Genomic DNA, 25,722 nt, shown 5'->3' with positions numbered 1-25,722 from the left:
AAAGTCCCACTTCTGATTCTTCTCATTCTGAGCACAAACTCTGAAGGAAATAATGTGTCCTTTAGTCAAAGAATATGGTTATGTGAAGCATATCTTTGAGGTAAGTTTTTTAAACTGACTTTGTACATCATTAATTTTACGTTCCATATAATAAACTCCGTTCTAGATTAATCCCTAAAGGCCAAATATTATTCCTGTTATGTAGACCTAATGTTCTTTTTGTAACTGGAAAGTTTCCTCAAGGAGAAGACAGTTTTGTAACATTCTGGAAGTCACACTTTGTGTTAGCTCTTCCAAAGAAGAAAATCGCTTATCTTGTGAACTTTGGGTTGTGTGCTTTCTTTATTTTTTTTTAAATTCAGTTGTTCCAGTAGAATGCAGCTGTTTCAGTGGGTGGAAAGTGATGATGTGTCCACAGAACAAGAAATGGTCCTGAAAATCCTAGCCAGTGGTTTTAACTGAGGAAGTGGACACAAGCCAGTAGAGGATTTATGTAACTTCATCTCCTTTTGTACTTGATATTAATCCCTTTCTTTGTGATATATAGCATTTTGAATTTTTATTTTTTTTTTTGAATACTGATAGAAATTCAATGTTACAGAGGTTAACTGCCCAGTTTATTTGACTAACAGTTTATAGAAATCAGAAACAGATTGCAAACTCTTTCACTCAGCGTGAAATGTTCCAATTCCGAGAAAACCACTTGTTCCTCTGTTTAACAACTAAGCAGTTACCCAGTCCTGCTTTTCAGGAACACCCAAAGCTTGTCCTCAACATCATCAATGTTCAGAATATGTAAAGAATGCAAGACTGAGCCTGGAGCTGGTAAATTTTCCCTTGTAATATCCTTACTTTTATGTTTGCAAGTTCAGCCAAATTTTACTTGTTGTGATATGTGTTCAGCTCCTGGTTAACTCCAGCAATCTTACTCAGGATTTACACTGAAGGAATGAATTGGTCCAATAGTACTACGATCACAATGGGCAAAAAAACCCTCCACAAGAAAAACAGATAGAATATTAAAACCTAATGTGGATTTGAAAGAGTTAGTCATGTAGAGATCCCTCCCTCTGAGGCCTCAGATTCTTTGGCCAAGTGTTTATTTTTTGTTTTTAGGATTTATGTTCAACATGTGGTTAATTTGCTTGCCCATTCCTAAAAATGTAAGGCTTCCCTTTACAGATAACCTGGGGTTTAAAAGCTATAATTTTGCAAATGCTACACTTTAGTCTGTGTGCCTTTCCCCTGCCAATTCTTTCCTTCACGCCTGTGGTCTGACTTGATTCCAAAAGAAAAATCAGGATTGTATTATGTATCTCTTTTTCCCCCTACAGTTGGCCAGGATACTATTGCTTTTCTCCTGTGTTGTATGTGAGTGGAATAATAGCATCCACCACCCTAAAATATCATGTTTGTTAATCCTGCTGTATCAATCAGGAACCTTTTCTTATTGCTCCTAAGAACTTTTTGTAAAGAATTTAACCTCCATGGATATGGAAAAAACACAAAAATCATCTTTTTAGCAAATGCATTTGAGATAGTTTTATATTTATATGAAATCCTAGAATCTGGACAATTCCCAGTTTTCTACTGTATCATAAAATAACTTTAATCATCTCAAATCAACTGACATTTAAGCCTTTCCAAGTAATTTAGGAGAGTTGTACTGTATTCTGTCAACACTACGAGTCTTTATTAAGAAAGCTTCAGTTTAATTTTCCTTCAAAGGAACACTTTATGGAAGACATTATTTTATGGTCAGGTTTTTCCAGTAGCCACTTATTGCATAAGTCTTCTGCTTTGATGGTTAGTGATGCAGGAAATCGTGATGTAGCCTTGAGGCTCAGCCATTTCCTGTTCTCCCAGGATTGTGTTCTAAAATGCGACCAGAACTTTTAAATTATTTAATTATAGGCATCTGTATTCTTTGAGAAAATTCTTTACTTGCTAAGTGGCAGGAATTAGGTAGAGAAAGAAGTACAAAATATGTCTACATTTCCATGTTCATTTGTCGCAGCTGGAAAGGGGCATGGATATGTTCCAACGTACTAATTCTCTAGAATTCAAACAAATATTTCAGGTTCTGCTTTTGCAGTACTCATAAATTTGAGTTGTAATAACTACTCATAGTTGTTACAACTCCTCGCAACTCCTTCCTTAAATATTAGTAGTTGGATTTGGTTTTGGTGTTCTTGCGATTCCATTCATTGTTTGGGGGGAAAAGCAGGATTGATTCACCTGGAGATAAGAATTTACTAAACATGCAAATGCATCACAGATGAGTCTGCCATGATGGCTGCTGGAGGAATGATCTTTAGTGATATAAAAGTAACTAAGTTCTCACTAACTGAAGGCAGCAGCTCTGTACTCAGGAGAGCAGGGGTTCATTTCCGTTTGGCTTCTCAAGAAACATTCAGAGCTAAACTAGGTTTGGAAAATTTTCATTGGTCATTGTTGAATAGCTTGTATCTGATCAGTTGTATTTATACATACCTGTAATTATCTAATCTTGACCTGAATTGAACATATTTTAAAAATTTTTTAGAGAGAATGTGAGTTATACTACAGCAACATTTTTCATCTGATAAGAGTATATGGAGCTAGTGTAACTTGCACATTAATTTGCAATATTTCTGCTTTTCTAGAAAAGCTGTCCTTTTAAAGAATTGTCTGATGACCTTCTAAGAGCCTTTTCAATGGGAATTATCACACTTTTGTAAAATGTGCAGTAGTATTTTATTGTGTATGAGGTGGTATAAAATCACCCATTCTTCTCTCAGAGATTCCACATAAATTGGGTTTTGAATGAGAATGAATTACTCTGAGATATGGATAAAAGGTCAATTGATATAGTCCTGAAATAGTTGAGGCAACCTTTCTGAGAGATAAGTAGACAGTTTTATTTCTTTATTTTACTGTTGCAGGAATAAGGCAGACAGAATAAATACAATCGATGGCCGAGAGAGAATTGTAGATTCGGGATTTCTTGACGCTCAAGTTAAATGCATTTCGTTGTATCCAGTGGAAGTAGAAACTGTGCAGTCAATTTAAGCCTACACTAGATCCCATGCTTCCCACAGCTTCATGTTAATTAAACTCCAGCAAATGTGCACATTGTGTTTGGTTACACAGATTCTACGAAGCGTTAAAAAACTTGAAGAATATTAATGGCTTAAAATTTAAAACTCATTAACTGCTGCCCTATTGACCAGCTAAATAGAGTTTCTCAGCACTCTTCTGGGCCGCTGCTGCTTCGTTCTGCCATGGAAATATAGAAATGGTTGTTGGCTTAGCTAAAGATGTTTGGGACTGCTGGCAGTATCATTGGGTAAGATAAAGAGCATGCCTGCTCACTAAAGCAAATCTGGTGCAACTATAGATAGTGTCACTTTTTGAGAATGCAAAGTAGTGGTTTTTTGTCCAAATGCTAGTTTAAACTTATGCTTACTGCCCGAAGATTTTATTTTTTTTTAAATTGTTATTCGGTAAAAGTGTGTGAGTGTGTGTTATTAGAACCAGAATTCTGTAAAAGCAGCTTCAGAGTTGAATCATGTTATAAATTGCTAAATACAGCTTCTTTCTCGAAATGGTAGTTCACTGCCTGAATCTTGACCCAATGCAGTGTGAACTGCAGCTTCATCCAATGAAAGGGGACCACTGAGCAAGCTCGAAGAGGCATTTTGCAATACCACAGCATTGCCTGTTTCCAAAGAAAACTTAGCAGTTTCTGATGAAACTTCTTTGAGACAGCTTAAAGTACAACTCATGAAGCACATATGTAGTGAGAAAGCTATTTTGTCATGACACCTTGGAGTAAAGCCCTTAGAACGCCAGTTCCAAATCAGCCTCTCCGGTTTCTGACTTACACCACTTAAACTTTACTGTTGAACATCATTCAGTCAAAAAAGCAAAAGTGTCAGCAGTTTGGACTAAATAATGGACTCTGAATTATAAATGATTATGATCCACATATTGCCTCTTTTGACCTGGACAGTCTTTTGATACCTTAAGAATAGTATTGTTTAAACAAATGTTAGTTTAAAAAGCAAGCAAAGAATAAATGAACTGAAACACCTTCTTCTCTAGCATGTTCAATCTGTCCTAACCAGTTGATTGCCACAGCATTAAAAAAGAAAATCTTGAAACTATGAATATTTTATTATTTTTAATTTATTAATATTTATCAACATGAAAGGTTATTTGCAGCCATGCTCAGAAAGGTCTGGATTCTCTTTACCTAGAACTGAATTATTGTTCTGCCTTTATTTTGTGAGACTTTTTTTTTTCAATTCAGGGAGCAATCTGCATGTTATAAATAAATTTACTGAAGTACTGCTGAGCTAGGCAGAGAGTGTTATAAATTTTCCACTCAAAGAAAACATGAACTGACAAAACATGCTTGAGACACACTGGCTATGCATGTCTTATCTTTTCACATTCTTCTCTTGAAATTTCCCTAGATCATAGATGAAGAAGAAACCCAGTTCATGAGCAATTGTCCTGTTGCTGTGACTGAGAGCACACCTCGGAGGAGGACACGCATTCAGGTGTTTTGGACAGCTCCTCCTACAGGGACAGGCTGTGTGATTCTAAAGTAAGTATTTTAAGGCATGTTAAACTAACAATTAAAATAAAATTCAGTTAATAAGTCTAATATTTATTGGATTGAAAACTAATGGAGTTCTTAAATTCTTTTTTCTCCTTGACGTGCTTGGTCAAGTTTAGTTGTACTTGCACAGTGAAATGTTAGCAATTTAAAGCCTGAATGTTCAGAAGTTACTCCAAGCCTTTAGTAAGCATTGAATCAGAAACCCTAATTGAACTTGTTAGGCTCTCAGCCATTTTTTTCACAGAAGAATCAAAAAAATCTTCATTTTTAAGATCAAAATTGCATCCATCTGGCTGAGACTTGGGTAAAAATCTTAGTTGAGATGAAAAATAGGAACATTCTGTAGAGTCAGGATTTTCTGAATGGACCTTTGTCAGTAAAAACAGATCAATTTGTTTAGAGGTTAATGCTTTGATTTCAGATCTATTGATGATTTACTGATGTTTTAGTACACACTAGCAGGTGTATTCATGCTTTTTAAGCAATAGACATAGGTAATACCAGGTAGGTGCACTTTGCTTTAAGTGCACTCATTTGTCTGTAGAACTATGAAGGGTGCCAGAGAAACATTGTCCTGTCTCTTTAGACTTTGCTTGCTGTATTTAATAGGACAGATTGGTCAAATGTGCATGGACAATTGGGATTTCTTTGCTTGCCTTGAATCTGTGTCTGGGAGAAGCCTTTGAAATTGCCAAGATTTGCCCTGCAGCAGACCAAAGAATTTCAAAGAACCTTACCAGGACTGGGGATGCCTTTAGTGACACAAAACACGTTTAGGCTTTTAAGGAAGTGCTATCACAAAGGTTCTGCTGAAGGTAGTCCAGAACATTCAGAAAAATGTGTTGTTAAAATTGCAATTGATTTCTGAACAGGCTGTGATGTTGCCACCAGCAAAAATAGTCCATGGCTGCTTTCCTCTCTCCCTGTGCTTCACTTCTCTGCTGATGGGCACAAGAGATAGACACCCTCCTCTTCCACATCTGTGAGGGTGATCTAGTCCCAGGTCTTACACTGGCTGTGGAAGAATCTCAAATCTTTTGCGGTTCTGCTTGCTGCCTCTCAGTTTCAGTAAAATAAGTTTGTTTAAAAATCACCTGGTTTATCGTGTACTAAAGCAGTTCAAGAATACACTTACAGCCTTTTCTTTAGCTCAGCACAGACAAGTTTACATCAGGCTGCAGAAAACTGTGAAACCTGCTACTTGCTGCATGGTGAGACAGGTTGTGTTATAAGTTTATAGATGGAATTTTTCAAGAGTCCCTTTGGCAATCAAGAAGATTCTTGAGTGTTTCTAAGCTGTTTATCAGTAAAGCTCCCTGGTCTTCCCCTCAGGACTGCTCCCCTCTTAGCTGCATAACAAATGTTGCTTGAGGCGCTTTACTACTTAAGTAAAGTAATAATAAGGTGATGATGTTTTATAAAGCCTTTAAAAGAGACAAGATTTAAACTTTAATCCAGTAATGATATGCAACAACACAAATTGATGGATTTTTTTCCCCCATTATTGTCCTAAGTAGAATTGCCACTACCAAAATAAATTAACACAGACCTATACTTTTCTCACTGAACTGAAATACCTGTGGCTGAAGTTGGTTCAGGGGCCTCCCTGGGTCTTGAATGCAGTGAAGTACCACCAACTGCAGGATCTGGATAAGTGTTTCTTCTCTCTCCCCTCTGCTAGTCAGGTCATGGTGGATGTTCAACACTCTGATCTTTTTCTGTGCAGTATTTGCATTCTTGCAGAAAAGTCAAGAGAGGCTCCAAAATGCAGTTCTGATGTTCTACACATGAAAGTAAAAATTGCTGCTGCCCCAAGGGATGAACAGAGTAACTCAGTGCCTTACAATCTTCCCAGACTGCTGGCAATCCATCAGCAGTGCCAACAAATCACTGAAGTACCAATATAGAGTTAGATTAGCTGACTGACACTGGTTTCCATGATCTGTTTGGGAAGCTAAAAGAACATCCTGGAAATTTAGGTTCGTGGGGAAAGGAGAATTTTGGTGTTATGACCACTTATTTACAGATGGGCCTTTGGTGTCTATGTGCTGCTGAAAAGTGAAAGGAAGTTAAGTACTTTCCAGTAAAAATTATGTGAAAAATAGAAGCTTCCTCCCAATGATTGCTTTATTGACCTTAGAGGATAAATAATGACTTTATTCCAGAGGACAGTTCAAAGAAAAAATGAAAGAGTGACCATTACTAAGAGCTACTGATGCCAGAAATTAACATCATAATGTGGTATTTGTTGGTGCTGCAGTGCAGTCCTCTGTGGCACCTACATAGCAATCACTGATGGGGTTTTGACATTAACAACATTTACATTTTCTCTTTTGTATGTAAAGATTTGATGGCATCTGAATTAGAGTTCGCATTCAGCATTCTTTATAAACCTTCTTTGTGGTCAGCTCCCATAAAATAGCATGGACATGTTGGATGCAATTTTCATAATTATTCTATATGATAAAAACAAAAGTCTAAAAGCAGTTATTGTTTTAAATAGTTAAGTCCAAACTCACCATGGAAAAACTCTGAAACCTTGAACTTCAGAGGAAACAAACCCTCTGTATTTTTCTCTCTTCTATATGTGATGGATGTGCAAATATTTTTTTTATTATTATCAACACATATCTATTTCAATCCTTGGATACTATGATACTTTTGTTTTAGAATTTCCTAAACAGAGTGGCAACATTTTGGAGCCTGTTCTGAGTCATAAGAATATTCTTTTTCGCTATATCCTTTTCTACTGGCTTCAGTATGTAGAAAAGTTAAATGTAGTCACAAGTTAAACATTGTCGATCCATAAAAACTTATTACAGTTTTCGTGCCAAATAATGGGTGTTTTCTAGATTTATAGTAGTATAATTAAGGATAGAGTCTTCCAGGAAGCTTTTCCTGGACTAGTACTGAGGTCTGGGAACAGCTATTTTTCTACAATTTGTGAAGTCTGATACCTTTGATAGCAACACTTGACTGCTCAGATTTGGCTAGTAGTCTTCCCAGTGCTTTCCAGGCATATAGTGCATGTGATCAGCTTTTGGCTGTGACAAGCATAAAATGACACAGAGAAATGCTAATCTGTACTTCTAGAGTTCAGTAAGAGATGCTAAATCATTTGGCATGAGCACATGTGTGTGTAATCCTACCTTTCTGGGTGACTGCAAGAAACAAAGTTTAGGAGAATAAGCATATTTGAATTTGACTTACTGTCACTATCTTGCTTTCTAAGACATCTTTCTGTGTGGAGACTCAGAATTGGGAGGGGAAAAAAAAAAAGAAGGAAATGGATTAACATATGATGTTGGACTGTAATTGCTTAGTTGAGAATAATTCATTCATTCTCTTCATTCCCAATAAGTGAGGACAGTGAAATACCCTAAAGGTTCAAATCCTTCCAGACTCTGCTGAACCCACCAGCACCAAATGTGCTCCCAGGATGCAAACAGTGTCTGAGGCTCCATTTATCCACACACTTAAGCCTAGGCTTGAGTTGCACTGAAGACACAAGATAAAAGACTTTGCTTATATGTTACACGTTGCTTGGGAGACCCTCAAGCTTTAAGGCCTCTTCCCACTCGCCTGAGGTATCCTCAGAACACTGTGCAGCTAAATCCAATTACAGGAAGGTACACAGACACTCCAGCACAGCGGTTCTTAAAGTGATTTCTGCAGATGGATGGACTGGAGAAACATCCTATCGCTTTGGGGAGGGCCCCAGACTCTGCAAGACAATTTTAAGCAACTAGATTTGGAGAATGACCTAATGGAAATGGAATTCATTGTCATCTGTCAGACAGCACAGTCAACCCCATCACAGCGCTGGGTACTTGAATAGAAAGTTTTGCTGTGTGGGATGAAGTTATTAAAGATAAATCAACAGAATGCACTTGGATCATACTTGGCAATAAGGATTCACTTGGCTGCCTCAGCATCTGTGCTGGCTGCAGAAGCTGCCCAAGTATCAGCATGAGCAGGAAAGTGCTTATAACTATATCTTTCTTGCTTCTCTGGCTAAGGTTATCTATTTCAACCCTTCCAAGCTGTCATGCTGTGCTCAGTCTACTTGTTTTCATGTTCACAGGGCAACGTCCTTCTATCCCTCTTTTCTTTCCCCTGTTTCTTGTGATTGCCACATGTGTCAGTATGGGAGGACCAGGTCATTTCCTTCATCCTCTGATAAAAGTTTCTGTTCTAAAGCTTATTCACTAGATTTCTGAGCTCTTCAGAATGCATTTTCTTTCTAGAATCTTTGAAAACCTACCGCTAAAAATTTCCTGGGAGGTGTTTGTGTTTATTTTTGTGATGTGAAATTTATATAAAAAATAATTACATAGACAATAGAGCAATGACAGAGCCTAGTGGCATTTGTACCATCACATGGAAGTAGAGAAATTTTCAGGGGTTTGAACCCTCTCTTGATCAATCTGTTTTTGTATTTTGTTTTCATGAGTGAAAACTTTTTTGACTTTTAATCCCCCTCCTCCTTTTTTCTGTATGTAGACTGTTAAGCTTGGTTTAGCATATTCTACTTTTCATAAAATGTAGAGCAGTACACATGCATTATTTTTATCTGACAACTGATATTCAGAGACTGTTGAATTTTGTAAAAAGCAAAACAACTACTGGAGATCTATCTTGTTTAACAAGGAAAGTCTTAAATATTGATTTTGAATAGTGATTTACATCATTGACCAAAAAAAGGACAAATGTTTATTGAAAGTTTCTTAGCAGTGATGAAGAATAACCTCTTTTAAATCACTTTGAGCCCCAGGTTTCTAGATTTGACTGGTTAGTTGTATTCCTCAAGATAGTGTCTTAGTTAAGTCTGGTATAGAACAGGTGGGTAAAGGTCTGACCCCTGTAATTGATGGGAAATACAGAACAAACAGTTTTCTGCAAGTCCTTTAGAATTCTGCAATATAGTACAAGAGCGAAGAAAATTTTGTAAATTGTCTTAACTTGTTATATGTTAAAATTTCATGGTAGGGAGAATCTTGTTAATATCCAAATTGAGTAAATCTGTCAGCTGGTGTAGATCTCATGAAGAGTCAAGTACTGAGAGGTGGTAATTATCTTTTCCTCCTTTAGCATTTGGTGATTTTCACTGAGTCAGAGATTAATTGTTAAATGTGATAAAGGATGGCCACATGCAGATAAGTTATATTCAATTTACCATTTAGAAGAAAAAGCACAGTTCTCTAATTGGCTCATGAAATAATCGAGTTCTCAGGCAACTCATGTGTCTTGTATGGTAAATGTAGCAAAAGTTCTTGCTGATAAGTTATTTATTTTTGTTATACATATCACGCTTAAACAAACAAATTAAAATCTGATATCTGTAAATAGTGCACTACCATTACAACTTGCAGAAATCCACTGTATTCATCATAGTGTCTCTGCTGTTTGATTCTGGAAATGTGTTCTGAGCCATCTCTTGGGAAATGTTTTATAATTTTTGAGGAAAAGTGTGGAACTTATAGTTTTTCTGAATGTGTCATTATCTTCATGATTTTAATTACATTAGGTCTTGTTTATATGTAATCAGAGAGTAGGGGAATTTTAAAGAATTGCCATCTTCTAAAGAAAAACTATGATATATTTAGTGTATATAAAATATGTATTGGCAAAATCTTTTAGAGAGCTGTGCTATTGTAGCAAAGCTGTCATCCCTATGGAGACAACTTCAATTCTAGTCCATGGGTCACCTGGGGTATAACACTCAGGTTCCAACCTCCATGTGGATTTTGACAGTCCTCTTGCTCTCAAGCTTCAAAGCTCTGAGGGCAAACGAACTCCAGTAAGAGTTTTTGAATATGTACTTTTTGATTTCTTATAACTTCAAGCATTATGTTCATTCAGGTCACTTGGCATGTCGCTCTGAGTAAACAATATGCTCAAATGTGGTGTTGGAGAGACTAAAAGAAGAAACAAATGTCATAAACCCCCATGAGTTCCTAACTACATATACATCCTGATGCTGTCTTGTTATGCAGCCAAATCTCTTCTCTGTACTCCAAACTCATGATGACATCCTTGGTCCAGAAACAGAGCACAAAGTATCTGGGCAAAACCCAAAACCCACAAGCTGTGTGGTGTGTAATTTAATATATGACCAACTCCCTAACGCTGCATTAAGGGGAGTGTTTATCAGAACTGCTAAATTGAGATGGTCAGAATAAAAACGCACTTCAGAATGAATCTCTCTTACTAAAAGTGTTGATATTATGCTTCTCACAGAACCAATGTTGCACAAATTTGCTCCTAAGAACTTCAAGTCGACAGTGAGCTTCAGGGTGGATCTGCATCAGTCAGACACTTTACATGGGTGGAAGCTACAGTGTATCTGAAACTGTTGCCAGTCATATAAAAGCAACATCTGATAGATGATCATAGAGTTGAACTTAAACAAACAAAAAAAAATAAGGAAAGAGAATGATGTACATTTACAGGTGAAAATTTTGTGTGCTACTTTTATGCTCGTCCTAAATCCCTCATCAGTATCTGTGACCTGGCAGAAGGAGAAGTTGGATATGGTATTAAGTTATTCAGGTTACTAGACTGAGGTGATTAAGCAATATAAGGAGATTCTTTTGTCCTCTCTGATGCTTTCACCACTAAAACACCATTTTTTTTCCCTAGGCTGTACTTACCCCAATGAGTACAACTAACTTTTCTTGATTTTTTTGGGTTACTAACCTGATCAAAATATATCTTAAGTCTTTTTCCATATGCTTATTTGAGTGTTTCTTTAAATGCTTTATACAGAGTGCATTCATTAAATGCATCCTATTTGTTACAAAACGTTTGAAATAAGATAATCCTACATACTCTTCTAGGATTCCTAAATGCTTGTGGGTTGTACTTCTTGAAGGGGATTCATAGATTTATACTTACTGAAAAATCACACTGTTGTGAAGCAGATGAGCAGTAGGTCATATAGTTCAAGAGCTATGAGGAGTTCCCTGTAAAACTATGCCTCTAATAATTCAAAGTGTAGAAACTATAACAAAAAAACCCCCCTGCTTGTTTGAACTGGATGTTAAATTTGTTATTCAGTCTTTTCCATTTATCCTTTCAGTCTTCCTGTGCACTTGTCCAAATAATTCATGTCAACAATTTTACCTGACTGTTCATTAGAATACTAACAGTGGAGCAATTGAGTACAGTTGTAAAACATTTACCAACAGCTTTCCATTATGACTAAATACAATGACCAAGGAAAAACAGAGGACAATCTGCCTTCCTTACCTGCAAGAACAATCTGTTTATGGAACAATAGAAGATAACAGTTCTCATATTATAAATAACTGTATTGATTTTTCCCAGTAGAATTAACGAGGCTTCTGTATGCAGAGAAATTATCACAGTTTCTCTACTAATAGTTTAAGAAAAATAATCTTCCATTTAACTACCACAGTACAGCAGCAGTAGTTGCTGAACATTTTTTGACAGAGGCAATAGTAGTATAGCTGAATATTTCACGGTGCATAGCTTAAATAAAATATTGTATATAGACACTTTGTGTATTTCTGCCTGAGTTAGCAAACTAAGATGTCTCTATACATCCTAACAGTCCACAGAACAAGTACAACTTTTGACATATAGAACATGTACAATTTTCCATATATGATTCTTTTTGTGTTCTTTCATTTTTCCCCATTCTTCACTTTTAGAAGTTGTAATAGAAATGTGCACAGCTTTAAATGTCCAGGGGCATAGATTAGGAGTGAGTAGATTTGGGTCCATTCCTGTCCTTCACACTGGGTTATTATATACAGCTCAACTCATTTTTCAATGCCTCTGTTTTTTCAAAAGCAATCAGAGGCTAGTGACTCTTTTTAAATCACTTCAAGATAGAAGAGCTTGTATGTTAACTTTGCAGTATTGAGGTTCCTGAAAAGTAATTTGAATGTTTTCTTCATCCAGCTATTTAAAAAAGCCCCAAAAAACCCAAATAAGAAAAAAGTTTATGAAACTAACTTACAGCCCTATATTTCATTTTATAGGTTAAATGCCCCCAGACAGTTTACCTGTATTAGGAAGAAATAATTACTTTCTGCCTTTCTATATAGCTTGTATATCTATAGCAACTCTAATATTAGATGTAAAAATGTATATTTGCATTTCAATGCATACAGTAGCAGCCCCCTGGATCTACTAACACATCTACATTTAAAACAAAAATCTGTTTCACTTTCTTTTTCTCACTGACTTAATATTGTTTCTTTAACTTCACAGTGGGAGCACATGAATTTGGCAAGTATTATAAATGGATTTTCTTGTAATTTTATGTTCTTCTAAATCATCTTTTTTATGGCAGAATTAATATAGTAATCCTATAAAATCTAGTTAGATTCATTCACATGCTGTTTTGTTTGCAAAGGCATAGTGTTACGAAGCAGCTTAATGGTTTTGCTACTCAAAGATGGGTTTATTCCTTGAGGAGTGCAAAGCAACAGAAAAACAATGAGAATAAAGAGTAAGGAGAAGGATGGTGGTCTTTCCTGTAGTGATGGGGGAATGTAGTCATAGCCTTATTAGGAAAGATAATATTTTTAAGTGTTTCACACAGTACCTTGAAAATGCCTACAATAATTTCATATTAAAAAAAAAAAAATCAGTGTTATTGCACATTTTGTGGTAAATTGAAGTAACGTGCAGTTACTTTCATTGGCCCATATGGTTTTTATTTTTCACAAATGTATTTTTATAAGACAATCTGTTTTGCAAAAAATAAAAAATTGTGCAGTGGGGTAGGAATTCAAGCTTAAGAAAAGTTCAACATGCTTTATGACAAGACACTGGTATCAGTTCTCTTTTTGGTCATCATTGGGGTTTCTCCAGGCTTAATAGGGAAATACTTAAAGAAAAATTAATTATTAAATTCAACAGTGGACACAAGCACAGAACTGACCAGAAGTCACCTGTGTTCTAATTTGTTGTTTTACAAAAATACACAGGATACTTAAAACTTTCATTTTTATTTCTTAACAATTATACATGCTAAATTTCTTGGTCCTTCTAGATTCTCAACACTGTTCCGAGGATATTTATGTGTTTGAATTGTGCACTTGAAAAAGTCATATGAAGTAGATTTCTAGTATTTCTACTTTGTCATCCAAACCTTGAAGACAGACAAGGAAGACAAAACAAGTGATGTTAGAAGGGACTTTAGGAGGATGTCCTGAGCTTCCTTGCCCACTATTCTGCTTAAAGGTGGAGCCTTGGCAGTGCCCATGAGGAATTGGTGCCAATCCTCACCTGTCATTGCTGCTGTTGTGCTAAAATGATTCCTCTAAAGCCTCTTATTGTACAAAGATGCTGTAACCCTCTTTTCAAGCCATGCTTTCTTCTCTGTGGGCTACTCAACTCAGCTCCTTCAGTTTAGATGTCTGACTGTTCTCATAGCCTTCTCTGAACTTTATCCAAATGATGCATATCCTTGAATTGTGGTACCCAAGGCTGGGCATTGTAATCCTACAGATGCTTCACATAACTCCCACTGTAATGTTTAATAGTTTTTCTAAGGGAGTAACATTTTCTTGTGTTCAGTTTCTGGTGCACTAGACTTTATCCTGCTATCAAATATTTCAATACTAATTTCAATTTTCCTTTCTTTGTGCATATAATTACTCTTATATAAAACTGAGGCTTTGTGCCTAAGATTATTTAATTACAGCTTAATACTTTCTGCTGTCAGTAACTTGTTCTGTTTCATCATTCAAGCTATTAATGAAAATATTGATGTATGCATAATCATACTGAACTTGATACTCTTCAGTGAGTTCCAGCTGAGCTCTAAACATAAGAAAAAGCAAATTAATTTGTTTAAAAAATATTAACATTTCTGTCTAAAAAGCCCTGCCATCTATTCCTGATATAATAAATATCTGAGCATTTTAAGTAAAATTTTAAAAAAAATCTGCTAGTTTGAGGTATTGTGTATTTACAAATCTAAACATATATATGAAAAATCAAGAAAATGGGTTTCAATAGTTTTCTTTATTGACAAAATTTACGTTGGAGAAAGATAAATCCTCAATGAATTATTAATTCTATTTGCATATCCTAGAGGCAAATAAAAAAGGATTCAAGACATGTAAGGAGGGATGTTCTCTGAAGCATCTTGTACTGATATCTGATTTTGTCTGATTTTTTTACTCTCCAAAAGTGGGGAAATATGACAGCAAACTCTGGTTTTTTTTCTAAGTCTCTAGTAGAGTCTGTATTTTCATAAATTTCAAGTAGTGGGATGGAAAAAGAAAAGACAACTCCATAATTTTCCTGTTGTTTGTAAATGGAAATCATTGTTAATTTAGGAGCCTGACAGCTGTAGAACATTTGCCATTCGGCAGCAGCTGCCAGTAGCACTCCAGTTTATTTTATAAACAGATGTTTAATTTGACTTCGAGACCATTGTCAATTTTTGAGGGGAAACAAAGAGAGAAAAGGGATAGAAATAATAATGATAGCCATAATTTTATGTCCTTTCAAAACATACAGCAGAGTCACTGTTGATGGCATCAGAAGCATTGTCATTTTTTTATTACTGAATATTTTAAATCAGTTTTTTTAGAACTGCATGAATTGAAAATATAGTAACATCTTAAGGAACTGATTTGTCTTCTGTCAGAAGCTGAAGGTGTTATTTTAATATAATATGATATATTTTTAAAATACATATTTTATCCATGAATCAAAATATCATACTATTTGTGTGGTTTACCGAGAAAGGTATTTTTGTCTCTATATTAAAACCAGGACACCAGTGGGAGCCCACTGTCATACAAACATAATGTTGTTTACTGTGGTATGGTAGTATTCCCATTTCAGATCAATGAATGTGAAGGGCAAATTGAGTACAGTGATGATGAAAGGAGATAACCATATTACACTACTTAGTTTTTTTTTAATTAACTTTTAGTTAAAATTTTAATATTTTTTTCTTAAATTAATAATTTAATGATTTTATTCACTATGTGCCCAGGGACTAGGAGGTTTTACTAAGAAATACTGTGAGAATATCTTGTGAAGATCCTTCATTATTCAAAATGTCTATTGACCTAGACAAACAAGTGGACTTTAGCAGTGAATGGTCTCAATCCTACAACACTTTGGCAATTCTTAGATGTTGCAAAGTCTAGTTTAAATTAGTCATAAATGTGGCTCAACTTGCTGGTCATTTGCTCCTCCATAATACAATCTGTTCAGGTATTTCAAGTTTGTATTCTATGAAGGTACATAAGTTAAAATAAAAAAGCTATATCAGATGGACCATTTTGTATGAAATTTTCAATATTAGCAACATTTTTCTAACATGCTGATGTAAATATTTGCTGAAGTGTCTTCATGCCCACAGAAATCTTGAACAGGACATTTTACTGTTAAAATTTCAAGCACAGTTATATTATATAATGAAAGACCACTGGCTGAATTAACAATGTGTTGGATTCTGACCATCCCTACTTATATTGAATAGTATTTCAATTCTCAAGCAAATTTGCATTTATTATCTGGAGATTCTCTAAGAGTGACACATGATATCAACAAAGCTCTCAGAACCTGAACACTGTATTTATCTTCATTCTTTGCTTCATGTGAAGCACCACAAAATCAATTATGATTTGTTTCCTTAAAGGAGAATCTCTTTGTATTATCGCAGTTCTTTAGAAATTATGACAGGTAAAAAACAACTAGAAAAGGAATTTCTAGTTTGTAGCTTTGTATAAACTGACTGTGCAATTGATATTGTCTTTCTGGTTACCTGGTTTGACAAGTCTTTCTCACATTACCTGGACTGACAGTTTTATAAGGCAGTTTTCAACCAAGAATTGGGTGGGCCATTCCTTTCTTTTCCTTGCAGTAATTAGGTACCCAATTTTTCAATCATTTCTACTTCATTAGACATGCATTAAATGTCTTTGCTACCTGAACAGCAGCAGCCTGAATGCTTTTTGAGCTGCTTTCCTGAAGAAATGGATTTGTTGCTCCATCAGTTCACTGCACCAGCAGAATGTAGTTTAAAGTCTTGCAATGCACCAGAAAGCACACTTGATTTCTTTAATGGTTTCTGGATTTTCATTTACTGCAGAAAGGACAGTCTTACAGGCTGTGTAAGGGGCTTGTGTCTAGGAGGGAATCAGCTCTGATCATTAAGGGCAAAGTGAGCTTGATGCTCTCTCACTATACAGGGTATGTGGCCTCATGATACCCTTAATATGTACACACTCATTTAAGTTTTACAGATTACCTATAGTGGCTTCCCATAGGTTTGTCTGAAAACAGAATATACACTTGTTTTAGACATAGAAAAATAGGTGTGCTCTCTTATGGCGTGATTGCCTTGCAGGTGTTTGCTGAAGTACATGTATGATGAGATAAGCAACTCATATAGAAAATAAAAAATGTTCCACACTGCAGAGTTGACGTCATATATTGAAGTACCACCATTTCATGACTCTTCATAAAGAAATTGTCTTGTTCATCAGATTTAATTTAGATAAAATTCTAATGAACAGCCATTTATCTAAGTTCTCTGAATTATTCATGGCCAAAACATTGTCTGAAGTATAGTGAGGAAACCCAAGTAGCTCATCATTCTTTCCATTTTTACTGCATTTCTCCAATGCACAGTTCTACTTACAAAGTACTAACTTCATTCAGGCAAGTAAGTAAAATAAAACTAAGCTCATCAAGAGGAGACAAATTTGACAGATACTCAAATATGTGTTGCCTGCATTGTCTTTTTCAATAAACCATTTGGCTCAGTGAGAACAGAGTTTTAAGTGCTGTCCTTATAATTTTCTAGTTTTCCAGTGGCTACTCACGGATCAGAAGAAATTCAGGCTGTGATTCTCTCCTGATGAAGTGAAACTGGAATTTGGAAATTGATTTCAGTGGGTCAGTCAGGTCTTATTATAGTGTTATCTCACAATCATCAGCAGCATAAAGTTGCAGGACACATCTAAGTTTTCAAAACACCGTTAACATCAGTGTATCTGATAATTGTATGTTTTTAATTTTCAAAGCATGTAATGTTTTTCCATCTCTTTTTCTATGTGAATGTTTGGTGAGAACAAATGACTCCCTGCTATAATAAACAGGTAACACAGGTATACCTTATGTTTTTGTCTTGAAGATCAGGAGATTTGTTTTCCTTATTGCTTCAGTTTTGAAATCTAAGCCAACTATTGGAAAAGTTTAAATTGTACTGTTTGGGTGTCAATCTCAAAAATGTAATGGATTTATCTATTTCCCATACAGATATCTGAAGGAGCATCCTTGCTTGTCTCCACAATGTCTCCCTTGCCCTATTTCCTCCTGCATCTCTAATCACACTTGGTGTATCTCAATTATCCACATTAAAACATCTCCCTCTTGGAGTTTCTAATGAATTTAAGAATCTAATTAGCTGCACTTTTGTTCCAAATAAAACTTGATAGGACTGAATTCCAGTTCCTAGTCTATGCCTGTTTCTCGAAGCTGCTAATATGAAGGGTAATTTATCATCCTAATCCCTTTCATTACTACTTACTACTGTTGACAATGCTCCTTTAATAGTCTTATTCATGTGCTCTCCTTGTCCTGATGATTGAGGGAGATATAGACTGTGTAGCTTTTGCTTAATCTCTGGTCTTTTAAACATAGCTCTAATCACTTCCTCCACAAAATGTTGACCTTTATCTGGATCACCAAGACTTCAGGAACCCCTCTGTGGCAAAAGGCTTCTTGATACTGTTGGATTTGTTCCTGTGGCAAAAGGCTTCTTGATACTGTTGGGTTTGTTTCCTCTCCCTGCTGCTGTATTTTGTTGTATAGAAAATGCTTAAAACCACTGTGAGAAGGAATCACTCTCGAGGAGTTTCATTAGCCCAGACTGATTTGGGGGACTAATGTATATAATCTATACACAATCCCATCCACACTCTGACTTTTGCTGCAGCAAAGAGATGTTGACTGGACTTTGTTCTTGCCCTTCCTAAGCATGACTTGGATGATTTTTGATCCGTTTCCTAATCTGTGTCTGTACCCTTCCACACTGCCATTTCCTTGTCCCTTGGGAGTATTTTTCTGATTTTCATGCAGTGTGTTTAGCAATTCTTCTTTCTCCATTGTTTGTTTGCTCTGTTGTAGCAAAACTGCTGTCAGTGCCATTGGTGTTGGCAGCTGATGAGACATGAGAAGATTTTATTGATTTTGGCACTTCTAGGGCTGAAGCCAGAGGAGCAAAGACCCTGATATACAGGCTCCCTGCCATTGTGTTCTCCAAAAATCGATGTACCAAAGTTTTGTAACAATATCTGCTACAGATCCCTACTGCAACTAATATTTTCAACCAGGATAATTGCATGAACTAGAGGCACTAACACTGTTCTTAGCCATGAACTTGCTGCAGCAGATGTTGAACAAAGAGTAGGAGGAGAAGCTTGGTGGAAACCTCCCTAATGATGTAGAATAATTTAATGGATTAATTTGATCTTTCTTTGATAATTGTTTTGCATGAGCAGGGTGGTCTTTCAGCTATTTCTCAAATGCAGTTTAAATGTGCCTTCTTCCCTATGCTACCATTTCAGAATGAGGAAAGTGGCAAAGTTACCGATATCAACCCTTTTATCTCTATTGGTCCTTTATTTTCTTTCATTTCTCTGCTCTCCTGTCTTTCAGCATAAACAGCCAGTATCTCCTGGCATTAGCTGGCTGACTGCTCAGTAGGCTGTGCAGTCTCAGCTGTCAGTAAAAGCTCTCAGAACAGCTCAGGTAGATGAGATTCAGTTGTTACAGGCAGATGAAATGTGTGTCTCAGCTGTGCTTAAGAACTGACAAGTCTCTTCTGGTGGCTCCAGTTCCAGCGGATTTGTGGTGTCAGACTTAACCTCAAGTACTTAAGATACTGCAATCAAAAAATTCCTTAGGCAAATACATTCATAATATTAAGGTCTCTTTTAAGAAGCATTATTAAGCATTTTAATATCAAATTAGGATATATTAGTTTCAGTGGGTGTTATTTTGTTTTGTCCATTGCAGTGCTCTCACATTCAGGCTCCTGTTAGTTGAAATGGGGTGAAGATTTGTATGGATTTGATAACACAAAATATTTTATTCCAATTAAGATCCCTGCTACTGACTATCTAGTAATCAGTATTTTGCCAGTGGGTGAATGCTGTTAGGATGTTGCTCTTGGCATACGAAGTATGCAGAAGTAAATAATTTACTCATTAAAACATAACTTCAGTATATTGCTAATTGGCAACTTTAGTTGGAGAATGATAGCTCTGTTATTTTTTGTTTTAACTTTAAATTATTTTACGTTCTTCCCCCTCTAACAATATTAAAAATTTAGAACATTTTTTATGAAGCTTTGGGTGATTTTTTCCAGCTTCATTAGCTGGACACTCATGATCATGTTTACATTTTACTTCTGCCTTTTTTAATGCACTGTACAAAAAATAGTGGGCTTTTTTTTTTCTAGTTTTTTTTTCAAGTCCTCCCAACCTGGAGGGGGGGAAGATGATTCCAGAGGGGAGGGGAATACAAATAGGACATAAAGATTAAATGAAATGCTGTAAAAGGGCAGATATGCTTTTTGCTGTGTCTCAGCTGTCCACACTTCCTGTTCAATAATGGCAAAATCAACAGAGGTCAAGCAGTGGCAAGAAGGAACCTGGTGACTGGTGAAGGAAGAGCAGCACGTGTGGGAGGGTTTGAAATGTGGCCTTTGCCTGGGTGGTTTGTTTTCTACCACATCCTACATGTCAGGTAAAGCAGGCTGCAGGCTGACAAAGGGGGATGGTTGGATCACCCAAAATAACCAAGTATTTGAGTTCCCTGTGCAGGTGGGTGAGTGTCATACAGGGTGCATAGGCCTTTCAAGCAGAAATAAAACAATGCTTGATAAGGGGATTTTTTTGGATTTATTTTTCATTTTGTTTTTAGGATTTTTTTTAATACAGGAGTTGTTTGCATTGGTTCTTATCACAAGTTAGCTCAATGAATATAGATATCAAGTACAGGACTTTGGCTCACTAGGTTGAAAAACACCCTGTACTCCCACCTTTGAAAGATTATTTCCATCTCCTATACAATCCCACTACTTAAAATGGCAAAATAAGTCCTCCAACCACCCAGTCCTATCCAAACTTTTCTGACTTTTTCTTGCAATGTAATTTGTAATGCTTAGCTTTAAAATTCGAGGAGATGGTACCTGCTACAAAAAGTGAAGACTATCAAAATCCCTGGTGAAGACATAACCCATGAATAGCAATGGGCTTTATGCCATATGAAAATTTCTCAGGAGTCCTAGACATTCATTCTTTCATTTTATTTTCCTTTGATGACTTTTTTTTTCTGTTTATTTTATTTTTTGCAAGTAATAGGGGTAGTGTACATGTTAGAAATGATTTTGTCAATATGAGTTTTTCTTCTGAAGATTTCAGATTTAACATTTATGTCCTGTGACCATTCAAGCAAAGAACAGAGAGATTTTCTGAGGAAAAATATGCGATAGCAGAATGTATAGTTGTGTTTTCCCTTGGAGCTTTTTGTTGCATTATATATGATGGCCAGATTAGTCTTGAAGTCCATTGAGCTCCCATGTACGTGTGTAATGGTAAACCTGAGTATGGCATGAAGGACACCAAAAGGATTCTAAAAATAGAGCAAATCTGTAAGACAAGTTTAGAGTACTTTGCTCTTGCTGTGGGGTTTCTCTGAATTATATTTTCTGACAGTGTACGTGAAATACTGAGAAATAAAACTGAAGAAGGATAATCTGGTGTGTTTTCATGCCCGGAATTTTTTTGGAAGTGAACATCTTGTATTGTTTTTCATGTGGCTAATCTATTAAAGACCTTCATCCTATGCAGGGATGTAAATGTGGAATTATGGCAACATTGATAAACTTTGGGTTAATATTGCTGTGTTTTATCCAACATCAAATATCAAATCTGGTTGGTTTGTTCAAACTATGTTAACAGCATACTTAACAAACAAATGAACAAGGCCAACAAAATCACATTAAAAAAATGCACCTTCTGTATTAGCTTTTAAGATAGGCATTAAGAAAGAAATAATTTACTGCAAATTTTATAGTAGTATTGACACATCAATTATAGTTGATGACAGATTTTGGTGCAGATGGAGTCTGTCCTTGGGTGAGACAGCGCACTTTCCTAATGGAAAGTTATTTTGAAGAATGTGGTTTTTCAAATACACCATCAGTGTAAACATTACTGGACATCTATTGGCTAAAGGATTGTTTATGCTTTCCGATGAATTTATATTTGTTTTTAACCAAAGTTTCTTAAATACTAGAAAAAGAAGTGAATATTGTTGGTAAATTTCAGAGAGTTTGTGCATTTCCTGACGTTGTAAGTGCTTGTCAGAAACATAGGGTTGGCTTTTTTGGTAAGACAACATAGAAGGAAATAAAATGAGAACATCCTAAATAATGCATTAGAATTATGAAATCTACTAGTACTAGCAAAATTACAGTAGATGTAAATGCATGGTTTTCACCTCGCTTTCTAGTGCTAAAGAAAATGGTACATTTAGAAATTCTTTCTTTCCAAAAGACAGCAAAAACGAAAAAACAAATGAACTTATCCTGTTAATTGTTCTTAATAGCTTTCTGGGGTGAGAAACAACTTATAATACTGTTATTAAATTAGTAAGGCATGTAATAATTAACAAAAGTAATTTTGATAGCTGGAATGGCAAAACAAGGCTAACTCATAGGTAATACAGAACAGAAGAAGTTTCTTATCTGCATTCTAGTTCTTTATTATTATTTCTCAATATCCGAGTAAAACTTATAGTATTCTCACCAGCTCTGAAAGAACTTGTTTTATTAAAACGTAACTCTAGTATTGTACTTAATAGTTTTGATGTAAGCTTAAAAAATGTCATAGGAACAATTCTTACAGGACCTCTCCCTTACTTCTTTTGTCAAATCAGTACTCCCACAAAAGTAATTTAAAATAAGAGTATTTCTGTTCATGCTAGGATTTGACAAAAGTAACAAGGAAGATGATCTAAAGCTGTTTCTGTGGAAGAAGGAAAGGAAAAAAACCACCCCAAACTAACTCCTCTGTTTCTGGTATGAATTGGAGCATTCCCAAGGCTGGTCTGGATTTTTATGGTTTGTGACATTTCCTGTTTGTACATGCAAGTTATGTGTCTTTGCTGGAGTTTTTCACCGCAGACTGGTACAATTTTTGTGGAACTGTGCTGGATAGTGAATTTTCTTATTCCATGGAAGTCTTTCAAGGCAGTCTTTTCACACAGCTCTCAGATGTGTTCTGACCAAACTGAGCCAGGACAGAGACTCTGACCTGCTTGTATCCAAACTATAACATTCTAACAAACCAAATGTTACAGGAGCAACTAGATGTTCCTTCATTTTGCTGTGAGAACTGCAAAACAGAAATGAGTGACACTTTTAGGATGATTTGTTTATTTGGTTTTCTTTAATAAAAGCAGGTGCTGCTAGGTTTATATATGCCTGTAACTTACAGTTTTGCTTCTTAGTTTGGGGATGGAAAAGCTTCAGTATAAATCCAGAAGCATCACTTTGAAGAAATGGGGAAACAAACAGATTTCTGTAGTCATGTTTGTTTCCTTTTTTTTTTTTTCATTCATGGTTCTGTGATGGTCAGAGAGAGAAATAAGTCAACAAGCAAAATAAGAAATTGAAGATCCACTTGTATATGGTAATATATGGGGGAAAGCAATTGGATCTCCCCTTCCCATTAAGTTCATACAGCACTGGATGTTTGAAGTGGTGGGAAGGATTTATGTGGACTAAACAGAGATGTACACTGTGTAAATTCTTGAAAACTTTCTTACCTCTCTGTGAAAGTTAGCCATTCCATTTTCAGCTGGTTTTGTAAGCCTCAAAACCAAAGGAAAGAATGTTTAGTTCAAAGATCAGAACTTTTCTAGACGAATAAAAATTATGTCAAAAAATCTTGTAGGGGTATGCAAGGTAGGGGTAAAAGTTATCAAATACAAGGATCAGATGCTTTTGTCTGTTTCTAATCTAGAAGCTTATTATTAAAACAATTAATAATTTAAAATTATTTCTGACTGAGTATTTGGAAAGCTGTGTGCCTGCTTTTGATATTTATGCAGCCATCTAAGGTACTAATCCCAGTCCATTTGGAATCAGTAATAAAACTCCCATTTAAATTATTGTCTCCCTGTGTAGTTTCAGACACAGCTGAAGAGACAATGACTCAGAAAACTGTGAAGCTTTTGTTATTAGAAAAGGAACCATTCCTTTGACATTTCACAGTGACAAGTTAACTGCAGCAAAAAGAATAATATAAGTACGCTTCAGGCTTCAAAAAATCTTTACATATTTTATTTCTAAAATAACTAAAAACTGCTTCTCAAGTTAAACACTGATAATGTCTTTGCTATCTGCAGAATTGAAATCTTTATCAAACAGCTGAGTTCTTGTTTGTTTGGATTCAGATGGTGGAATAATTTAGATTGGAAGGGACTTCTGGATGTTATTTAGCCTGCTTGAAGTAGCTGTCATAACATCAGTCAGTTTGTTACATCAGTAGGTGGCCAAGGCATGGATTTGAAGAAGTTTTGAATACCTCCAGGAGTGGAGGTTGCACAAACTCTCTAGGCAGCCCATTCCAGTGTTTCATCACTTTGACCATCCTCGTGATTGAGAGAGATTTTCCTTGTTAACGGCACGGCATTTCTTGTGTCCCCACCAGGCACTGCTGAGAAGCATCTGGCTGTAGGTTTTCTGTATCTTTTTGATAAGTAGTTGAAGACAACAAGCAGTAAGATCCTTCCTTTGCATTTTCTTCTTTAGACTGAGTGAGCCCAGTTTTCTCAGCCTCTGCTCAGGCATCATGCGCTCCATTCCTCTAACCATCTTGATGGCCCTTCACTGGAGTTTCTCTAGCAGTGCAAGGACTGTCTTTAAACAGACAGCCCAAAACTGGCTGTAATGCTCCAGGTGTGGTCTCAGGAGTGCCTAATGGAGGGGAAGAAGTCATGTTCCTTGATCAGCCTGCTACACTTTTGTTGAGACCACCCAGGAGGCTGGTGGCTGCCTTGGTGGCAATGGTCAGCTTGCCCACCAGGACCCCCAGACCTTTCCTGGAAAGCTGCTCTCTGGCTGGCAGATGCCCTCTGCTGTACTGTTGTAACTGCATTATTCCATCCCATGTGGCTTTGCCTTTGACTTTTATTGGGATTCATGCCAAGCCATTTCTCAAATCTGTCAGTAATTTACCTGTCTAAATAGTAGCTTTACCCTCCAACATGTCACCTGCTCCTGTGGATTAGTATCACCTACAAACTTTTTGAGGCTGAATTCCATCCCCCATCCAGGACACCAGTAAAGGTGCCATTGGCCCTGGTAACTGGCCAGTGTATCAGTGACGAAAGCATGTTGACGAGATGTGAGTTGTGAATTCATATGTGAATGCATTTCAGTTTGCTGCTGCTTTGCATTTTATTAATTATCCTGAATGACTGTTTTCCAGTTTCATGGCGCAGTGATTGAAAATCCATGATTGACGGTGTATCAAAAATTGGATGTGTTTCATTGAGTCTGCACGAAAGTATTGGTTCTCAGTTGCAGTGTAGCATGCAAAAAAGTCTTTAAAGTAGGCTTTGGTGTTCAGGGTTAAGGCTGGAAAAACAAAGATAGCGTGTTACTGTCCCAGGCTGGCCACTGGGCTCTTATTCTTTCTAGCAGTTGTTCTGATAGTTATGCTTGCTTTATTTTCTCCCCCTTATATCTTGTTAGAAACCATGACAATGGTTTCTCAGAAAATTTTCATTCTGCTTCTCACATACTTGGTCAGTCTCTTCTGCCACCGTTTAGGTCATCTCATGCCAGTTCCTATATTAATAAAAGACATCTAACTAACTCTAGGTTTCATTCGCTTTCTGTTATTTGCTACAGGCTCATATTTATCCCTAGGAGTTTCCTTTTACCAAATACTGGCAGATCATGCTCTTGCTTTTAGTAAAAGTCAGTTTGCTCTACTCTGTTTCATGCTGTTTTTTCACAACCTTGGTTGGTTGCCTGTACTGCTCTTTACCACACCTTCCTTTAGGAGATGCCAGCCCTGTGAAGG

General features: G+C 36.2%; 1 protein-coding gene across 1 annotated transcript in view; it reads left to right on the top strand.

Annotated features, from left to right (window-relative positions):
- The window catches only part of SPON1 (spondin 1), a 199,951-nt gene that overhangs the window by 31,609 nt on the left and 142,620 nt on the right, over positions 1-25,722 (top strand). Inside the window, exon 3 of the mRNA XM_051804186.1 lies at positions 4,461-4,594. Within this exon, the coding sequence (XP_051660146.1) occupies positions 4,461-4,594 (134 nt within the window). The remainder of the gene's footprint in view (positions 1-4,460; positions 4,595-25,722) is intronic.

This window comes from Manacus candei, unplaced genomic scaffold (assembly GCF_025592945.1).
Source record: "Manacus candei isolate 608988 ecotype Guabito, Panama unplaced genomic scaffold, ASM2559294v1 h1tg000060l, whole genome shotgun sequence".
Taxonomy (NCBI): domain Eukaryota; kingdom Metazoa; phylum Chordata; class Aves; order Passeriformes; family Pipridae; genus Manacus; species Manacus candei.
This window is presented reverse-complemented; position numbering and strand designations above follow the sequence as displayed.